The sequence below is a fragment of the Anabrus simplex genome, chromosome 6, assembly GCF_040414725.1.
Source record: "Anabrus simplex isolate iqAnaSimp1 chromosome 6, ASM4041472v1, whole genome shotgun sequence".
NCBI lineage: Eukaryota > Metazoa > Arthropoda > Insecta > Orthoptera > Tettigoniidae > Anabrus > Anabrus simplex.
In genome coordinates this window covers 298,066,670-298,087,025 of record NC_090270.1, presented here as the reverse complement: position 1 = coordinate 298,087,025, position 20,356 = coordinate 298,066,670, and the positions used below count along the sequence as shown (strand labels likewise).

The following is a 20,356-nucleotide window of genomic DNA, read 5'->3' as shown; positions in this document are numbered from 1 at the left end:
TTGGTGCTGCTCTGGAAGAAAAGATGGAAGCAATAAAAGAGTCTCAACATATAGAAGTAGAAACCACATGGAACTCCATACGAGATAGCATAACTCAAGTCCAGGAAAATACCATTGGATATGTCAACAGCAACAACAAACAAAACTGGATGACTGATGAAATCCTGGAGCTTATGAATGAAAGAAGGAAATATAAAGATAAAGACCCCATTAAGTACAAAAATCTTCACAAAGAGATACGTAGAAAATGCAGAGAAGCAAAGGAATCCTGGATGTCTGACAAATGCAAGGAAGTCAAGGAACTTCAGGAGAAACATGATCACTTTAACCTACATAAGAAGGTGAAAGAGCTGAGCGGACTTCAAAGGAAGCGATGCGGACAAATATTAAGGAACGCAAACAATGAGATTATTTTGGGAGTTGAAGAGAAACTTAAAAAAATGGAAGGAATATGTCAAATATCTCTTCAAAGATGACAGAGATGATCCTCCACCACCTGATGAAAGAATCAATGAAGCCAGTCCTGAAATAACAAAGAATGAAGTACTGAATGCCATTAAACTTCAGAAGAATGGTAAAGCCATTAGTCCAGACAGAATTTATGCTAAAGTCGTAAAAGTTATAGCTGAACAGGACTCAACCGGCCTCAATCTACTAACATCGTTGTTCAACATTATCTATACATCAGGAAAGATGCCTTCTGACTGGCTGGGATCAACTTTCGTACCAATACCAAGGAAGCAGAACTCCTCCCAGTGTGATGATTACCATATAATTAGTTTGATGTCCCATGTACTCAAAATATTTCTGCGAATCATACACACCCGGACTTACAAATGTGAATCTCATATGGATCAGACCCAATTTGGTTTTCGAAATGGGGTTGGCAAATGTGAAACACTCTTCTCCTTAAATGTACTAGTACAGAGGTGCAGGGGCATGAATGTCGATGTATATGCTTGTTTCATTTACTACAAAAAAGCCTTTGACTGAGTGAAACATGAAAAGATGGTAGAGATATTAAGATCGACTGGTATTGACCAAAGCGATTTACACATTATCAGCACACTGTACTGGAATCAAACTGCAGATGTCAAAATCGACCAAAGAACATCAGAAGCAACTACAATCAGAAAAGGTATTCATCAGGGATGTGTGCTATCACCTCTCTTGTTCAACATTTATTCTGAAACAATATTTAGGGAAGTGTTGCTGGAAGAAAATAGCGGGATAGTCATAAATGGACAGGCAATTAACAATATCAGGTATGAAGATGATACTGTTGCCCTAGCAAATGAATTACTTGCATTCCAACGCATGATAGACAATTTAGTCCAGTTGGCCTGTTTGTCAATGCTTCCAAGACAAAAGTTGTAGTCTTCTCTAAAAAAAATCCAAGCAACCCTATCGATAAAAGGCAATAAGATTGAACAAGTATCCTCCTTCAAATACTTGGTAGATGAGAAATGTGATTCCAAGAGAGAGATAAAATCTAGAATAGAACAGGGCAGGAGACAATTTTTTAGCATGAAACAGCTATTTACAAGATCGGATCTAAGTCTGCAATTGAGAATGTGGATGATTCGGTGCTATGTGTTCTCCATTTTTCTCTTTGGATGTGAAAGCTGGACCCATGACCAATATCTAGAAAAAAATTGATGCTTTTGAAATGTATCTATATCGCTGCCTACTCCGAATAACTTGGGTGCTGAAAATTTTAAATGACATGAAGAAACAAAAAGAACTATTACTTACAGTAAAATAAAGGAAAACACCTAGGGCACATTTAGAGAGGCAAGAAGTACCAGCTATTACAACTCATCATTGAAGGTAAGATACATGAGAAAAGGTCTGGAGGCAGGGGGAATTCATGGCTGAAAGCCATCCGAAGATGGCACAACTACACTTGAGAAGATGCTTTCCACGCTACATCACGTACGGAGCTGGCTAAGTGGACCGCCAACCTCCGCTAGGAGAAGGCGGCTCAAGAAGAAAACAAGAAATTCCATCACCACACAGAAGTGAAACTCTCATCTAAGGCTACAAGTGCGACAAGACTTTCTAGCACCACATGTAACAGAAACACACAGTTTATGTAATAAATACAGCAAGACATTCTAACACCACAACGAAGGGAAGTTCTCATCTCTTGCTACAATTGTGACAAGACATTTTAACAGCACACAGTAGAGAAACTCCTCTGTCGGGCTACAAATGCGACAAGATATTCTACATCGCATTCACACAGAAGACGAAGCGCCGTTTGTGGTAACATGTTCAGAGTGCCAAAATTGTAACAAGGAGTTTAGCTGTAATCCGTTCAGGGATTTGTGGGCTACATGAGATTATTTTTGATTGTCAAAGAAACCTAAATAAGCAGAGTCAAAGCACACGGTGTTCTCAATTTGACTCAACTATGACTAAGAGAACTCAGTTGGGTGCGGTGGGGACTGCCACCTCTGTTTCCACAGACAATGCACTACACTCACAATAACAGAATTCAACACACTAAAATCAAAGAAAGGATCCCTCTTGTGGATGTGCGATACATGCAGAACCCAGCTGAAAACAAACAGGCTGAAATCAAATTCACCAAATGAGGCAGAAGCAAGACTAACTGGCCTTGAGAACAAACTAAAATGTGAGGAAATAAAGAAAACTCTCAATGACCTAAGCAAAGAGCTAATGAAGAAATTCTGGAGACACAACTACACCAAGCAGACATTCTGTCAAAAGGATAGGCAAAACTCACAACCAAAGGAAACAAGGACAATTGCAAATTATCTGAAGAAACTGTAAAGATGGAGTCCACAAACTGCAACTCAAACATGAAGCGATGTCAAGAATACCACCACAAATGGACCAGACTACAACCCACACTAAGGTGTTATGAGGAACCAAAACAACAACACACAAGAGAGGAAAACTCACCAAGAAGACCACCTCAACTAAGACCTGATGGCACTGAGACCCAAATGCGCAATATTACACCAAACAAACAGACACACAGAGAAGAAAATAACCCACTAAGAAGTCCACCTCAACAAGGAAAGCATACGGAGAACAGCACCAAAATCAGCTTGGATCTTCATAGGAAGACTATACACAGATATCACAGAGCAATTATAAGCTATAAATTTCATGAAGCGTCAGGAAGTCGTAAAGAAATTAGAAAGGAGAACTTTTTTTATGAGACTCACCTCTAATGCCTGATGGAAAACAAGCACTGCTTGTTTATTCATTCCTAATTCTGGCTATCATTTCCAGATTTACTTCTTTGCCTGAGGTCCTGAGTGAACTTTAAGACATCATATCACGACAAGAAGATCATAACCATAAATTTTGTTATTATATGTAATTTAATGTTATAATTGGATGCCGTTATGCATCAGTAGACTAAGCGCCATTTGACGAAAACTGAGATTTTAGCGCCATCTTGTAGAGGAGGGCTTGAACTATTTATAAAAAATTCCCCACTGCATTACAAGAGGTCGTTAGTTGTTAGTAAACAGAAAGTCTAAGCGAAAAAGCGGGAATCAGTAAAAATGTAAATTGCATCAGTAGACTATGCGACGTTCCAGTTTGCATCATTAGACCAAGCGCCATATTCCTCACATTGCGCGCGGATGACAGCGAGGGAGCTCACGTTTTCGATAGTGCTGACATTTTTACGTAGTGATACATTGAGTGGTTTATCAAGTGACGAAGTTCAGCGATGTATCAAATACTTCCAAAAGTACGGAGAAGGACAATGGTACTAATGCAGCTTGCTACGAAGGTTGCGTCTGAGAATTATTCTGTAGAATTTGATGGTGAATCTCAGGACGTAAATCTAAATAAGTCAAGACAGGGACGACCACGGGAGAGTAGAGTTCCCTTTCACCAGGCATTAATAGCTTTGTGGCCAAAAGGAAAACCTATCTCTGAAGCCAAACTAAGAGACTTTGGTTCGCTGATACACATAATACCAGCAGATGCCAAACAATTTTACCAGAATCTTCAAGCAGATTCTGACATCGTGGATGACGTACATGGATTTAATGGAGATCCTGATTTCGAGATTGAATGAACTGAGAGCAACAATCTTATTACCTGTCCAGTGATTTGTGTGTATTTATGGGATAAAATATCTTTAATCACATTTTCTCTCTCAAGCAGAACAAAACTTACCCATAGGCTTACAAATATCACGTCAATACTGTACTCTCAGAATATAATAGGCCTATCGTGAAGGAAAATCCATTCAAAAATTGTATAGACTACAATGGCTCATAGGGACTGCCTGGCCGAGGCGGTAAAGGCATGCTCGGCTCGCCCGGAAGGACGTGGGTTCGAATCCCCGTCAGGAAGTCGTAAAATTTAAGAAACGAGATTTCCACTTCCGGAGGTGTATATGGCCCTGAGGTTCACTCAGCCTACACCAAAAATGAGTACCAGGTTAATTCCTGGGGGCAAAGGCGGCCGGGCGTAGAGATAACCACTCTACCCCATCACATGCCGAGGTTAACAATGGTGGAAGCCTTTACCTTCCACTCCTCCAAGGGCCTTCATGGCCTGTACGGAGGTGACTTTGCTTTTTGCTTTTACAATGGCTCATGTCTTACCATTTGAATTTGACTCAGATAAGTTGAAATTCCTCAAATCAGTAAGTCGTTATAGCAACGACTTTAGAGAATAGCTTCCCTTCTAGAATTTCTCCAGCTGGACTGAGTGGCTCAGACGGTTGAGGCGCTGGCCTTCTGACCCCAACTTGGCAGGTTCGATCCTGGCTCAGTCCGGTGGTATTTGAAGGTGCTCAAATACGTCAGCCTCGTGTCGGTAGATTTACTGGCACATAAAAGAACTCCTGCGGTACTAAATTCTGGTACTTTGGCGTCTCCAAAAACCGTAAAAGTAGTTAGTGGGACGTAAAGCAAATAACATTATTAGAATTTCTCCATCTAAAATTTGAATAATGTACCGGAGTTGTGGCGCGGCTCGTGGTGGATCAAGCACTTAGCGGGCCTTTTCAGGCAGTAGGAGATTTGCTTTTCAATCATGGCTGCCGCCACATTATATTTTTTGAAGTTTTACTCAGTAGATACTCAACAGTTGGGGGTTACTGGTGTAGCATCGTGATACATTATTTGCACTTGAGAAAAACCTTAAATTGCATCAGTAGACTAAGCGCCATTTCTTCAAGAAAATCTGTGTAGTGCGAGTATAAAGATGTTGAAATTTGGTGAGAAGGTACAACAACAGTAATACCATATTTAGCAAAATTATGTTTGCTCATTTACACATAGAACCAAATTTAAACACGATTATCTCACAACCAACTTTTGGCGCTTGGTCTAGTGATGCATAACGGCATCCAATTATTCCTGTAACATTGTCTTTGTCTGTTATACATATGCTTTAGTTATCACATAATCTCTTTAATTTCATTTGGTTGAAGATGGCCACTATGTGGCTGAAACTAGTCCCAAGACTTATGTAATATCATTTATTGTATACCTATATCAATTTATTCTTATTATCACAGAGCAAGACATAGAAGATCACCTATTAGCCAATGACATCATCAAAATTATCGGGTGTGAATAACTACACACTTGTGGCATAAGTAAGGCATTCAAAATAGAAATCTCCATGCAAGAAAGTAAAGCAGCGTTCAATCCTAACATCTAGTCGAATAGTGTAATTCGCACCTTTCAATTTCGAAGCCAGTACTGAAGAAAATCAGCCACTGAATGGAAAAAATTGGACATGTTGACATGGAATGTTGAAGGACTGAAAAGTACAATAACAACAGCACCAGAAGATATATGGGCAGAAAAGGAAGTAGCGATAGTCATAGAAACATTCCTCACAGAACCTCTAGATATCCCAGGCTACTACACAGCACACTCCTTCGCAAAACAGAGGTAAGACCGGAAGGTACTGTTTTTCTGTTTAAACCATCCATAGGAACAATTAAAGAAATATTGAAAGAAGAAAACAAAGTCATCATGAAAGCCAGAAACCTATCAATAATAGGGATGTATATCACTCCCAGCACATCCATAGAAGATACAGCAGAAAAGATATCTGAAGTAAGAGCAAAAGTTAGGTTGGAGAGAAACATAATTCTTTCAGGACAATTTAATTTTAGGCTAGACAAGCCCAACCACAATACTACCTTGATGCTAGATATCCTAAGGGAAGAAGGGTACTGCCTCATTAATGAGCCACAAGATAAGACGTCTGTCACAATGGTACGAGTAGCATAGACTTAGTACTGAGAGGATATCATCATCAAGAGTCAACAAGGACCATAAAAAACATCAAGCACACGATTGACTAAACACGTAGCCATACACACTAAATTTCAACTGATAAGATACGTCACATTAATCCCTAAAATGGAACCAAAAGCCAGGAAACTGAACTTGCAAACACTATCCAACACCACACAAGCCCTGGAAAATACAAAACTACATCTGGAAGAAAATAACATCAACCTCGCAATGTCTAGCATCCACAGTGCTATAACTGCAGATATGATTCCAGCTAGACACAGGAAGGTGAAACCATGGTTCGATGCCAAGTGTTACCCACAGAGGAAACTGGCTCTAGATGCACTATCACAAGCAAAACTCAACAACAGCAAAGGTTAACTAGAAGAATATGTGAGAAAAAGAAAAGACTATGAGAAACTCTTGAGAGATAAGAGGGCACAACTGACAGAGAAACAGGTTCTACAGGAAGCAGAAGAAGCACAAGAAGATCCCTATAAAGCTCTCAGGAGGAAATGTAACAGGAACCCTGGGAAAATCCACATGGAGATGTGTGAAGACTACTTCTCAAGGATACCAAACATGTAAAACTCAAGTGCATCACATGATATCAGGCCTCCCTTACTTAAAGAAAATATCATCCCATTCTCAAAAATGAAAGTTCAAAGCGTAATTAACTCAGCGAAAAATTAGAAAGCAGCTGGCCTAGATGGGATTCACAAGGCCTTAAAAATCTCTGCAAAACTGCTGATTGACATATTGATTGATCTTTTCAATAAATGCATGACTCTTGCTGAAGTACCAGACAACCGGAGGAAATCGATAATCAAGGTCCTATACAAAGGAAAAGGAGAATAAACTGACCCAAATTCTTACAGAGAACATTTTCAAAGTATTCTCCAAATTAGTCACCAAAAGACTGTAGATTCACAAATACCCAAACAACAATTTCGGTTCAGAGAAGGAAGATCTACCCTTCAAACCATAAACAACATACTGAGCGATATCCATGAAGCACTAAGACACCCCAAAGGCAAATTCCGTGTGGTCTTCACAGACTACACCAAGGCTTTTGACCTGCTAAACAGGGAAAAACTACTGAAAAAACTGGAATCCATGATGGGTTGAAAACACTATGACAGAAATGATAAAAAACATACTAGCATACAACAAGGTAGAAAACAAAGATGGAACTGCAACTTCAAGAGAAATCATTCAGACCAACGGAGTCCCAATGAGCCCTATTCTATTTAACATTGCCACTGCAGACATCACAAAGATGCTTTAAGAAAACCCAGCTTGATTTCAGTGTGTATGTACACAGACAATACAGTCCTAGGATCACCAAGCAATACTGAACTACAAGAATTTCTGAACAAATTATGTCATTGTGCGACGGAGAACAAATTAATGATCAATCAGAGCAAGACAGTGCACATGATATTCAAAAAGGGGGTAAACCAGCAGCTAAAGATAGAGTGACACTGGAAGAGAAATATATAGATGTAGTAAATTCATACAAAATATCTTGGTATAGCCCTACAAACAGCATGCAACTCTTTCAGGATGCATATCAAGGAAAGAGCAACTGCCACCATCAGGGGAATATATGACATAAAGAATATAACACCTCTCTCATTACAAACAGCCATGACATTATTCCATGCGAATTTAAGCCCAGTCCTAACATACCACCTAGAAGTGATCTGGGAAAAACAATCCCTAACAGAGAAAGTAAAAGTCAGATACCTAAAAAGAGCATTAGGAGTAGCAAAAACAGCCCCATCTAGACTCATATAGGAACTAGCGAGAGAGCCATTCTACAGTATGTAGAGGAACTACGACTCCAGTTACCCTTACCATCCACCAACCCAGCAAGGATGCTTATCAAGACCTGGAAGAAAAAACGCCAAGAAATTCCCCTAGACATCTACTCTACAGATGCAATGATTGACAGAAGATGGGCGAACAAAAATCAGAACCTAAGAAACGTTCTCACCAGGCTTGCAATCCACAGATTCCATCACTAAAAATGCCAAAACAAGAAATTTCACAATTAAAATGAAAATTGTGTTTGTGCACTGTGTAACAAGCTTTGTGAAAAATACCATCTAACTATATGTTCTAAGAGGGTAAAACCTTTTGTGAAGTATAGTAAGAGATAACTGTATGCACATTTTTGTGTATGTTAACTGCATAATAAATGATGATGCAGCATTAATAAACAGTGCTGAAAGTGTATATGAATCTATGTAGTGAATGTATAATGTACAATCAAATTTGCAAAACATTAAAGCCATTTAGCTGCATCTCACTAGGGGGGGAGAGGATTCCAACAATGTACATGTATGTTCTTTGAAGACCGGTTTATGTTCTTTAGAGCAAATAATAATAATAATAATAATAATAATAATAATAATAATAATAATAATAATAATAATAATAATAATAATAATAATAATAATAATAATAATAATAATAATAATAATGATAATAATAATGATGATGATAATAATAATAATAATAATAATAATAATAATAATAATAATAATAATAATAAAGGGGAGGGATTTCCTTATAGGGAATATATATGTGCCCCCTGTCCTAAATGAGTTGGATTAATTGTATTTTGGTCATAGACTATTATTTAGTCTTCAGAATATGTACTTTTATTTTTAAAATTAGTCAGGCTTACACTTAAGCCTAATGGTTACACATGTAATCTTCTCTTTAATAAAAATAAGGCATTATGGGGCAAAAATTGCACATTCCAATAAACTGACAAACTTTAAACGAAACAAATTGATTGTACCAGAAAGCGAGAAAGCATCAAAGCAAGATTTATTAAGAGAGCTCTCTCAATATCAAAATTCTCAAGAAATAGCTACGCCTATAAAATAGCGCAGGAAACCTTCTTCATGGAAGACATATAGCACATTTTTGGTCTACCGGAAATGCATGCATATAAAACTATCATCGAGGAGAGACGGAAAATAGCCGACGAGATACCCCAAGAAATAATGGAGACTGATGCAATGAAGTCAGAAATTTGGAAGGGACCAAATTTCAAGCTTCGGCATGTATATACACGATTCGCTGTCCACGGGTTTCATGGAAGGATTTGCCAGAATGAGGCATTCCATGAACCCAAGGAGGATTGCGTCTGCAAGAAATGCAATAATCCATGTTCTAAATACCATTTAGTGGAATGTGTAAACAGACCTCAATCCCTAATCACAGAAATGACAGAGTGGTAAAAAACTTGATTGTACACATTGTGTTTAATAAATTAATATGTATTTTTTTAAATGCTGCAACCTTCAAGTTATGCTTTTATAGAAGTTTGGTTTCTATATAAAGACAACTCAAACAATTAAATTAATGTTCTGGGCACAGAGAGAAAGGTGGTTGAGCAGAGAAGCAATCTTGGAGAGGCAATACACATAAGCACTGATACTGTGTGTAACAGGTACCCAGGTTTTTGGATCCATACCTGATGTAACTGGTACCAGGGAATATTAACTTTAGATAACTGCTTTAACAGGCACCTGGATATTCAATTACCCGGGTTCCATCATCAGTCCTGTTAGGATACCAACAAAGTTCACTGTTCAATATAAAATGCAGCCAGCACATTATATGCCCAACACACAAAGCCCAAACTATACTGATACATACACGGTTTACATGTGGCTCAGGCTGTGATATTAGCTTGCATTTGGAAGATGATGGAACCCCACTATTAGCAGCCCTGAAAAACGTTTTCCATGGTTTCTCAACAAATGCTGTGGCTACCCCTCTATTAAGGCCACAGGTGTTTTCTTCACAGCCTTAGCCCTTTCCTATCCCATCGCTGCCAGGAGACCTGTCTTTGTTGGTGCAATGTCAGCAAAGAGAATTAATGTTACGAATGAACCATTTTAGGGCAGAGATTTCAACATTTTTATCTACCTAATTTGTATTTCAAAAAACAGCAATTTCAATACAAGGAATAAACTGACTTCTCACAATAAGGTTTCTGAAGTATTGACCTTTAGGTTAAATAATACAGTAAAACCATTATTTTACACATAAGTACATAATATCCACACAGAGCTGTTCAGCCAATATTAATGTTGGTTATGTACATATCAAGCTAATATTAGGTACAAATTGAAGTTTGAGTTACCCCATCTTCTTCCTCCTCTTCACCTCCAGTTTCTTCTCCCTCTCCTCCTCCTTCATCTTCATTATTTTCCTCCTCTAGATGCCAGTCTGGCTCACATTTCACAATAATTTCCTTGTAAGCCATGATCCTGGATGAATCAACTTCTAAGGGACAATAAAAACAAAAAGTATTCAGTCAACTTTAAAAAATCACACACAATTAATTCAAATGTTTCCAATTTGTGACAATACACCTGCAACTTTTCTTTTCAAATAGCGAATTAAAATTGAAACAGTGTTTTCTACCAAAGAAAAACATCAATTCACCCAAAATGTTCAGTTTCTGCAGATTGACAGTATCAGTAGATACAGAATACATGTTCAGGGAAAATGTACCCAACCACCTGATAGACGACACAATGAAAGTGGGTGTGCCTCCAAGTTTTGATACTGGAACTGTGACCTTGAGCTCAATAACTATACTACTACAGTGAGTAAGTTTGTGAACTGGCACTTGCAGTGTAGGCAGCCATGCAACATGGCTTATACTTACATAGCTAAACATCATCCCTCAAAATAGTCATCACTGGCTGGTATTCATGTCTGCCTAATTGGCATAACTGATGGGAAAAATGCTGAAAGCTACTGGCAAGAAGATCCTGTACAACTGTTCTTGTTGCAGCAGTGACCTGCTCAGAGGAATGAAATCTATGCCCATGTAGCTTCAGCTTTGTTTCCACACATGTTGTGAGATCAGATGAGAATGGAGGGTGTGGCAAAATGGAGACCTGTTGTCTTGCCAGATACTCTTGGACAGGCATAGAATGATGTGCAGGGGTGTCGTGTAATAACAACCAGGTAATTCCTCCGCCACTACAGCTCAGGTTGCTTGTGGCAAACTGAATCACATAGACAGTGAAGGATCTCCTTGCAGTTGTTCTTGTTTACAGTTAATCCTAGTAGGATGAACTCCATGTGCATAATTCTCAGTCAGTCAAAAACCAGTTCAACCTTTTGATCTGTTTTGTTACAGTATTTTCCATTGTGGTGATAGAGACAATTCTGGCTTTATCACCTCTGAGGTTTTACAAGCAGATTTGCATAATTTTTGCCAGAACTCTACTTTTGCTCACTGCTCAAACTGAGACATTTTTGCATTCTGACATTCACAGGGAACTAACCTTCACAACAGAGACTGTAGTTCTAATTACACTTTACGTACACAATTGTCCCTAGCTGGGACAAGCTTCAAACTGTCACAGCACCATCTCATGGTGCAACCTATCTACTGTATTGCACTGTAGCAACATAATGCAGCCAGTCCATTAACTTAATAACTGTACTATATTTAGATTTTTCTTTTAGATTTAGATTTAGATTTATTGAACCTCACAGGTTTCCACTCAATACATGGTTCAAATTTGGTATAGCCTGAATGACATACAATAAAAAACTATCCAAATAAAATAAACTGACAATAAAGGGCAATCATTCCCCATATGCACTGCCATATGGCCATGAACAACTCTTATTAGTGATCCATAGACCTTGGCATGCAATGGGCATAAACGATCAAAAAAACAGGGAAAATAAACAAAACAAAAGAATAATAATACCAGGCAAGTTGGCCGTGCGGTCAGGAGCAGGCAGCTGTGAGCTCGCATCACATCCGGGAGATAGTGGGTTCGAGCCCCACTGTCGGCAGCCCTGAAGATGGTTTTCCATGGTTTCCCATTTTCACACCAAGCAAATGTTGGGGCTGTACCTTAATTTTTTTTGTGTCAGTAGTGTGAAGACAATCAATCACTACTGATCTGCATTTAGGGCAGTCGCCCAGGTGGCAGATTCCCTATCTGTTGTTTTCCTAGCCTTTTCTTAAACGATTGCAAAGAAATTGGAAATTATTGAACATCTCCCTTGGTAAGTTATTCCAATCCCTAACTCCCCTTCCTATAAACGAATATTTGCCCAAATTTGTCCTCTTGAATTCCAACTTTATCTTCATATTGTGATCTTTCTTACTTTTAAAGACACCATCCAAACTTATTCGTCTACTGATGTCCTCTCACGCCATCTCTCCACTGACAGCTCAGAATATACCACTTAGTCGAGCAGCTCGTCTCCTTTCTCCTAGTCTTCCCTGCCCAAACTTTGCAACATTATTGTAACGCTACTCTTTTGCCGGAAATCGCCCAGAAAAATCGAGCTGCTTTTCTTTGGATTTTTTCCAGTTCCTGAATCAAGTAATCCTCGTAAGGGTCCCATACACTGGAACCATACTCTAGTTGGGGTCTCACCAGAGACAAATATGCTCTCTCCTTTTGGCCGCTTCCTTCCCATTCCTAGCCCTTTCCTGTCCCATCGTCACCATAAGACCTATCTGTGTTGGTGCGACATTAAGCAACTAGCAAAATAATAATAATAATAATAAAAACCAAACCAAACCCCATGGCACTACAGCCCTTGAAGGGCCTTGGCCTACCAAGCGACCGCTGCTCAGCCCGAAGGCCTGAAGATTACGAGGTGTCGTGTGGTCAGCACGACGGATCCTCTCAGCCGTTATTCTTGGCTTTCTATACCGGGGCCGCTATCTCACCGTCAGACAGCTCCTCAATTCTAATCACGTAGGCTGAGTGGACCATGAACCAGCCCTCAGGTCCAGGTAAAAATCTCTGACCTGGCCGGGAATCGAACCCGGGGCCTCCGGGTAAGAGGCAGGCACGCTACCCCTACACCACGGGGCCGGCAATAACAACAACAATAATAATAATAATAATAATAATAATAATAATAATAATAATAATAATAATAATAATAATAATAATAATAATAATAATAATATCCACCTCTGTGATTTAGTGGTTAGTGTGTTTAGCTGCCACCCCCGGAGACCCGGGTTCGAATCCCGACTCTGCATCGAAATTTGAAAAGTGGTACGAGGGCTGGAACGGGGTCCACTCAGCCTCGGGAGGTCAACTAAGTAAAGGAGTGTTCGATTCCTACCTCAGCCATCCTCGAAGTGGTTTTCTGTGGTTTCTACTTCTCCTCAAGGCAAATATCGGGTTGGTAACTAACTTAAGGCCACGGCCGCTTCCTTCCCTCTTCCTTGTCTATCCCTTCCGATCTTCCCATCCCCACAACATCCTTGTTCAGCATAGCAGGGAAGGCCGCCTAGACGAGGCACTGGTCCTCCTTCCCAGTAGTATCCCCCCACCCAAAGTCTCACGTTCCAGACACTGGCCTTGAGTGTAGAGGTGGGATCTCTCGCTGAGTCCGAGGGAAAAACCAACCCTGGAGGACAAACGGATTAAGAAATAATAATAATAATAATAATACTAATAATAATAATAATAACGCATAGCCTCTGGAAAGGCTTGATGGTGACTTGATGAAATGAATGGTGAAGACGACATAAGCATCCAATCCCCGAGCTAGGGGAATTAAGAGTACGAGGAGGCTGATTCGTTGGCTACCATCTACATTGATCAGGTGTTGAGTATTGACAGTAGCAGAGGCTAGGGCTTGTGAACCATCCTTAACACAGCAGGCTGCTCCGATGGCTATTAGCTGCAGCTCAAAACCCTTAAGGCTTGACGTTCACTAAAGCAACTATTGAAAATGGGTAACCTAAGTCTAGTGATAGCCCATGTCTTGATTGCAGCATACGCCACTGCTCTTGTTCCTTCCTAGGCCCGACATGCTTCCTCTGCTCAAACACAGTTCAATTCTCTGCGTTGTCCTTTTCATTCTGCACATCCCTTACTTCACTGCATTCACTTCTCTGATTTTCCTCTTCACTTGCTCTGCACGTAGCTGTATCCCTAAACCTTCCTATTCCCACCCCATTGTCCACCGCTCTTCACTATTCAAGAACACACTTTCACTACGCTCCACTCTCTGTTTTTCTTCATTCACCTTCCTGTTTTCCTTGGTATTTTCCTTATCACCTTGTCCGTCTTCTCTAACATTGCTGTGTATAACTTGCCTTTCTACCACTCTCTTTCCCATACTTATCTCCGTATCTTCCTCCTGTGTCATCTTTTCCTCCAGATCCAGTAATTTGGTCACGGTCCAAATCCTCTTCCAGCAGCCATTTGTCACTACAAGTTCCTGTCCCCTAATAAAAGCTCCCAAACCTTGGTGTCTGGCCCGGATCATATGCTTCTTAAGAATTTTGGCATTCCTGATCCCTCACTTCCCATGTCTCTCCTGATCCATATTATTTCCCTCTGTATATTACCCGCATTTCCCATCAGTATATCGGCCATCAAAGTGGAAAACAGTTGCACTTTAATCGGCCTATTTCCTTTTACTTTCCCTATTCTCGCCACATCGTCTATGTCTACTTCAGTGAAATTAATTTTAATTTTCCCCTGAATTAGGTCCACCACTTTATAAATTGTAAGCAGTTTGTCCTTCCTCTTCTCCTCGGGCACACCATATAAAAATAGGCATTTCTTTCTCTGATTTTGTGTACTGATTTCTACTTCTGATTTCAGCTTCAGCGTTTCCTCTTCTAGTCTTCTTATTTTCTCCCTTAATGATGCAACTTCTTCGGTGTTGTTTCTCACTTTGGCTGTTGTGTCATCTGCCTTCTCTCGAAACCATTTCTTCATTTTCTCGAACTCCTTCGTTTGCTCTTGAATCAAATTTTTAAGTTGCTCAAATGGGCACACCTCTTCAACCACCTCTTTTACAACTCTTTTGATTAGCTCAACGCCTTCCCAACTCATACTTCCGCTGGAGTTCGGTCCGGGGTTCAATTCAACTCCTCCGATCCATAACATTACTATAATCACCGCCGCTGTCAGCATCATCTCTCCCTTCATTCCCAATACCATTCTACTCCCTCCTAATTTCACTTCTTCTTCCTTCTTTCTCCCTATTACTGCGCTGTATTTTTCAACACCAATCATCTTCTTAAAACTCCTCACTTCTTTCTTACACTCGCCTCCGTCACTCCCCTCCTTCACTACCAGGACAGTCTACTCAATACGTCCTCGCTTGTCGAGCGCTTAGGCTATACTGTGAACTGTACTATAAAGAATCAATATTTAATGATGCAGAAACAGACCAGCAGAAAAAACAACAGCTGTTGCCATTTGGAAATGAATATGAACATCCAAGGTTGCAACCAATGAATGTGCCAGAAGGTGGTGCCTTTGGGCACAATCCAGATCAAGTCAAACGGAATATGCAAGGTCTGAGCAATAGAGAGATGACATCAGAGATGACAGAACAGGGAGCCAGTAGCATCATCATCATGAAACTTCAATATAAATGTACAGAATCCTCAATAAGACAATTCATGATTATACCCAGAGGTATGGAGAAGAGTGGCAGGAGGCAATTAGTTCCACACGGCAGCAGTTCTGGTGTTTTACTTTTTCATCTAAACTCCCCGTTGTTCCATAGATCAATGTAACTAGAGTTTGGAAAGCCATCACTACACAAACTTCTTGGCACCATTTAATTGGCCATTGCACAATTGGACATAAAGCTACTCAACTTCCCACGAGGGGCGGCTTTTCAGGTGAAGTGCCACTTCATCACTTATTTTTACCATAATGAATTAAATTTATGTTTCTTATGACATTTGTTGGTTTTACGGAAAGAAAATGTTTTATTGTACGGCGTTTGAAGCACCTCATCACCTGATGAGAACCAGGGGAACTCACGAAAGCGCCGGCTGTCGGCCGCAGTACGGTGCGTGAGACTGAGTGAAGACGAGAGATTCCGCAGCTGCCTCTACCTCCCAAGTGCTCCCTCCTAGCGCTTGGCCTTGGCGGTTGCCATGACAACCGTGATGTCACCCGCGTATTTTCCACATAGCGGAATGTGCTAGTGAAGTTGTCGGAAGAGCGGAATGTTTCGTCTTCCCTGCGTCATCCTGTGTGAAGTACGAGTACTTACGAATCGTGGTTCATTCGTAGTGTTGTGCAGTTTTATTTAAATATGTATCCTATTTATGACATAGTGTGCATTTTATTATATACACCATTTTCACGTTACGTTGGAGAAACGAAGATCAGAATGAAATTCTACGTTTTGATCGCCCTACTGAATCACTGCAAATGTGTGCTACAAAAGAAGTGAACATTCCGGTAAATCTTACAATCTTAGTTTCAAACGATCGTCGGTTAAGGAATTTCCATGGTTGTGCTCCTTTCCAGATCTACAGAAGTTGTTTTATTGGGCCTGCTTGCCTTTTATCAATAAAAATACCGTTTGGAATAAAGAAGGATTTTCAGCCCTTTTGAACATAACGTTCTTTATATAAGCACTCAGATTCTGCAGAACATAAAATACGGCAGCTAGATTTCAAGACATTGGAAACAAACCAAAATACGATCTCTGATGTCCTGAAGGAAAATGCCAGAGTGTATATTGTAATTGTACAGTTCAGTGAAAATGTACATTTAAATAGGCTTTTCCTTCAGTTGGTAATTGATGCAGTGCTCTATTTAAGTGGTCATGACGAAACATTAAATTCAATAAATCGTGGTCACGTGCTGGACCCTCCGCCAGTCACAGGTACGAGTACAAAACAACCAAAAACAACACGTAGTTCCTAAATCTTGTCCTGTGGTGTAGTGGTTAGTGTGATTAGCTGCCACCCCAGAGGCCCGGGTTCGATTCCCGGCTCTGCCACGAAATTTGAAAAGTGGTACGAGGGCTGGAACGGGGTCCACTCAGCCACGGGAGATCAACTGAGTAGAGGTGGGCTCGATTCCCACCTCAGCCATCCTGGAAGTGGTTTCCCCACTTCTTCTCCAGGCAAATGCCGGGATGGTACCTTCCTTCCCTCTTCCTTATCTATCCCATCCAATCTTCCCATCCCCCACCAAGGCCCCTGTTCAGCATAGCAGGCGAGGACGCCTGGGCGAGGTACTGGTCATCCTCCCCAGTTGTATCCCCCAACCCAGAGTCTGAAGCTTTACAGCCACAGCCACGAGCCACCACTGCTTCCCACTGCAAGGCATAGTGACAGCGGAGGTACCAATTTCACCACTTTTATTGATAGGATAGGCACTGTTCTTAACTGGCTAAGAGATATTACATCAAAATTCGCAAGGTACAAAGAGACTAAATCGTGTTGTAAGTCTTTGAATTCATAACATCACAATTCGATAGTCCACAAGGTCCATCTTAAGCCTTACTGTGCTTTAACTGACGTGAACATTACAATTATCGCAACACATTCATAGAAAATACTCTAATAAGTACAAACTTGACAAACAAATGAACAGAGTACCAGATAAATCACACCTGAAAATACACGACTGGTAATTCTGACAGAACAGGGAGCCCTGATTCTTCCACAATTATCATGAATACTTAAGTTTTTGTTTGAGAAATCAACTTAAATAGAAAAATACGTCCCCAGAGGCGTTTCCTGAAAACACTGAGAACAGTTGTTATATACGCACTATCCTCATCCTACATGGATAGCAAGATGACTTCAGAGTGGGTGGTAAAACTATCAGCAACCTGAGGTACACCCTCATCATTAGGGTTTCGGAAGTTTATGACCTAAAGAAAAACAAAATATGCAAGCAAATATGCCCTAAAATACCTAAATATGACCTAAAAATGGTAAAAAATGCCTTAAGCATTTTAGGGATAGGTAACAAGTATTAGAGTATTACTAGCATTAAACGTGCCAAAAAGTGATAAGCAATAATACAGCAGACATATTTAACCATGCAAACTGGCATAGCTACAGTTAAAACAGAAACAGATTTGTGCCATCCCATGAAAAGACTGCAATCTAATACAAACACTAGTCGTCGATGAGATGGGCATTAGAGCCCATGAGAACTGTAAGCAACCAGATGGCACTGTTACAAAATTGACTCTGTGATTTCCCAGACTGACTTGTAATGTAGTGCCCTTCAAGTTCCCGTATTTGCCACCATCCTAAGAAGTAGTACACCACTTGACAGACAACATAAGATCCAAAATTCTGGGGATCAATGATCTACATGTTAGGCCCCTTTAAACAACAGGCATCATAATCACCTAAATTCCGATGAGAGGATATCCAAAGAAGAAAGAAGGAACACTGGATCTCCAAAAAGAAGATTTTATAAGTGGTTTTGATGCCTTAGTGCAGGGCCTCTCAAACGCCCAAAATCTCACGCGTGCAGAGCGAGGCGCAAGAGCTCCGTGCACTGTGCATCGGTGCCGCTCGGTGCCGCTCGGTATGGCTCGGATCAACGCTTCGTCTCGGGGCTACTCGGCTATGCTCGGCTCTACTCGGCTATACTCGGCTCAACTCAGCCAGAATTTGGAGCGCTACGGCGCAAGTGGGGGAGAGGGAGACAGGCGGAGCGAGCGAGACAGGCGTGGGGAAAGAGAGAGACAGCGCTATTGCTCCAAATCGAGGAGTGGGGGTCTGCACTCTGGTCAACCAAGCCAAGTCGTCTTTTGCACCGTGCACAGCGCATGCACCACGCGCATGCACCCTGAGAGGCCCTGCCTTAGTGTATCATTTCTGTAATTTTATTTTTACAATTGGTTTTACGTCACACCAACACAGGTAAGTCTTATGGTAACGATGGAACAGGAAAGGACTAGGAGTGGGAAGGAAACGGCTCTAGCCTTATCGTATTCAGAAAGACGCACACACAAGATGCTGTCAAGTGTACACTGTTTTATTTACAAATTATATACATATCACACACACACACACACACACACACACTGATGAACCTCCATCTTGAACTATCTCAAAGAAGAAGAAGAAGAAGAAGAAGAAGACTGCCACATTAGTATGTCAACCAACTATCAATAAAACAAAATCACTGCATGAGTTCACACACTTACTAACAACTCTCACTAACCACTCAACTCTACTATCCAAGACTGTCTCTTTATATACCTTGCCTGGCCAGGCTTCTAGAAAAGTGACACAACATGTTTTCTCGTATTTTCTCGAGTCTCCAACAACCGATGTACAAATGGATAAAACATTCTATAAAACTAGCGACAAAGGTGCGTTGTTCTGGACTATTACCCTGTGCTGCACAACATTGCATTGGATTTATACATCTTATTTACAGGTAATAATAAATTACATGCTATTAATTATGTGTTCTTACATTTAAAAAAGTTGTATTGATATCCATCCAACAGATGTATCGTGACAACTTCACATGTTTTGTTACACAAGAGAGATCATACACCACACAAATAATGAATGATACAACTATGATTTATACCAAATAAAGTCCGTATATAATTACGTAGTCCGCCTCTGTGGTGTAGTGGTTAGCGTGATTAGCTGCCACCCCCGGAGGTCCGGGTTCGATTCCCGGCTCTGCCACGAAATTTGAAAAGTGGTACGAGGGCTGGAACGGGGTCTACTCAGCCTCGGGAGGTCAACTGAGTAGAGGTGGGTTCGATTCCCACCTCAGCCATCCTGGAAGTGGTTTTCCGTGGTTTCCCACTTCTCCTCCAGGCAAATGCCGGGATGGTACCTAACTTAAGGCCACGGCCGCTTCCTTCCCTCTTCCTTGTCTATCCCTTCCAATCTTCCCTATCCCCCACCAAGGCACCTGTTCAGATTAGCAGGTGAGGCCGCCTGGGCGAGTTACTGGTCATTCTCCCCAGTTGTATCCCCCGACCAAGAGTCTGAAGCTCCAGGACACTGCCGTTGAGGCGGTAGAGGTGGGATCCCTCGCTGAGTCCGAGGGAAAAACCGAACCTGGAGGGTAAACAGATGATGGTGATGATGATGATGATATAATTACGTAAATAATAATAGATAGATAGACATAAACAACTTCATAGCCACACCACTCAAATAATAATAATAATAATAATTGTACCGGGCGGTACACCTCCACTCCGCTAATTTAAAAATTGCGCCAGGTGAAACTCCTCTGCTGGAGGAAGTCTGAACTTTATTGACAGTATTAATTTTTTACCTTCTCAGAAGATGTCACCAC

At 40.7% G+C, this 20,356-nt stretch overlaps 1 protein-coding gene across 2 annotated transcripts in view; it reads right to left on the bottom strand.

The window, feature by feature from the left end:
* Nucleotides 1–20,356, bottom strand: part of LOC136876480 (transcriptional repressor RHIT) — a 143,992-nt gene that overhangs the window by 50,305 nt on the left and 73,331 nt on the right. For both annotated transcript variants that reach the window (XM_067150477.2, XM_067150478.2), the window contains exon 3: nt 10,426–10,568. In XM_067150477.2, coding sequence (XP_067006578.2) covers nt 10,426–10,568 — 143 coding nt within the window. The remainder of the gene's footprint in view (nt 1–10,425; nt 10,569–20,356) is intronic.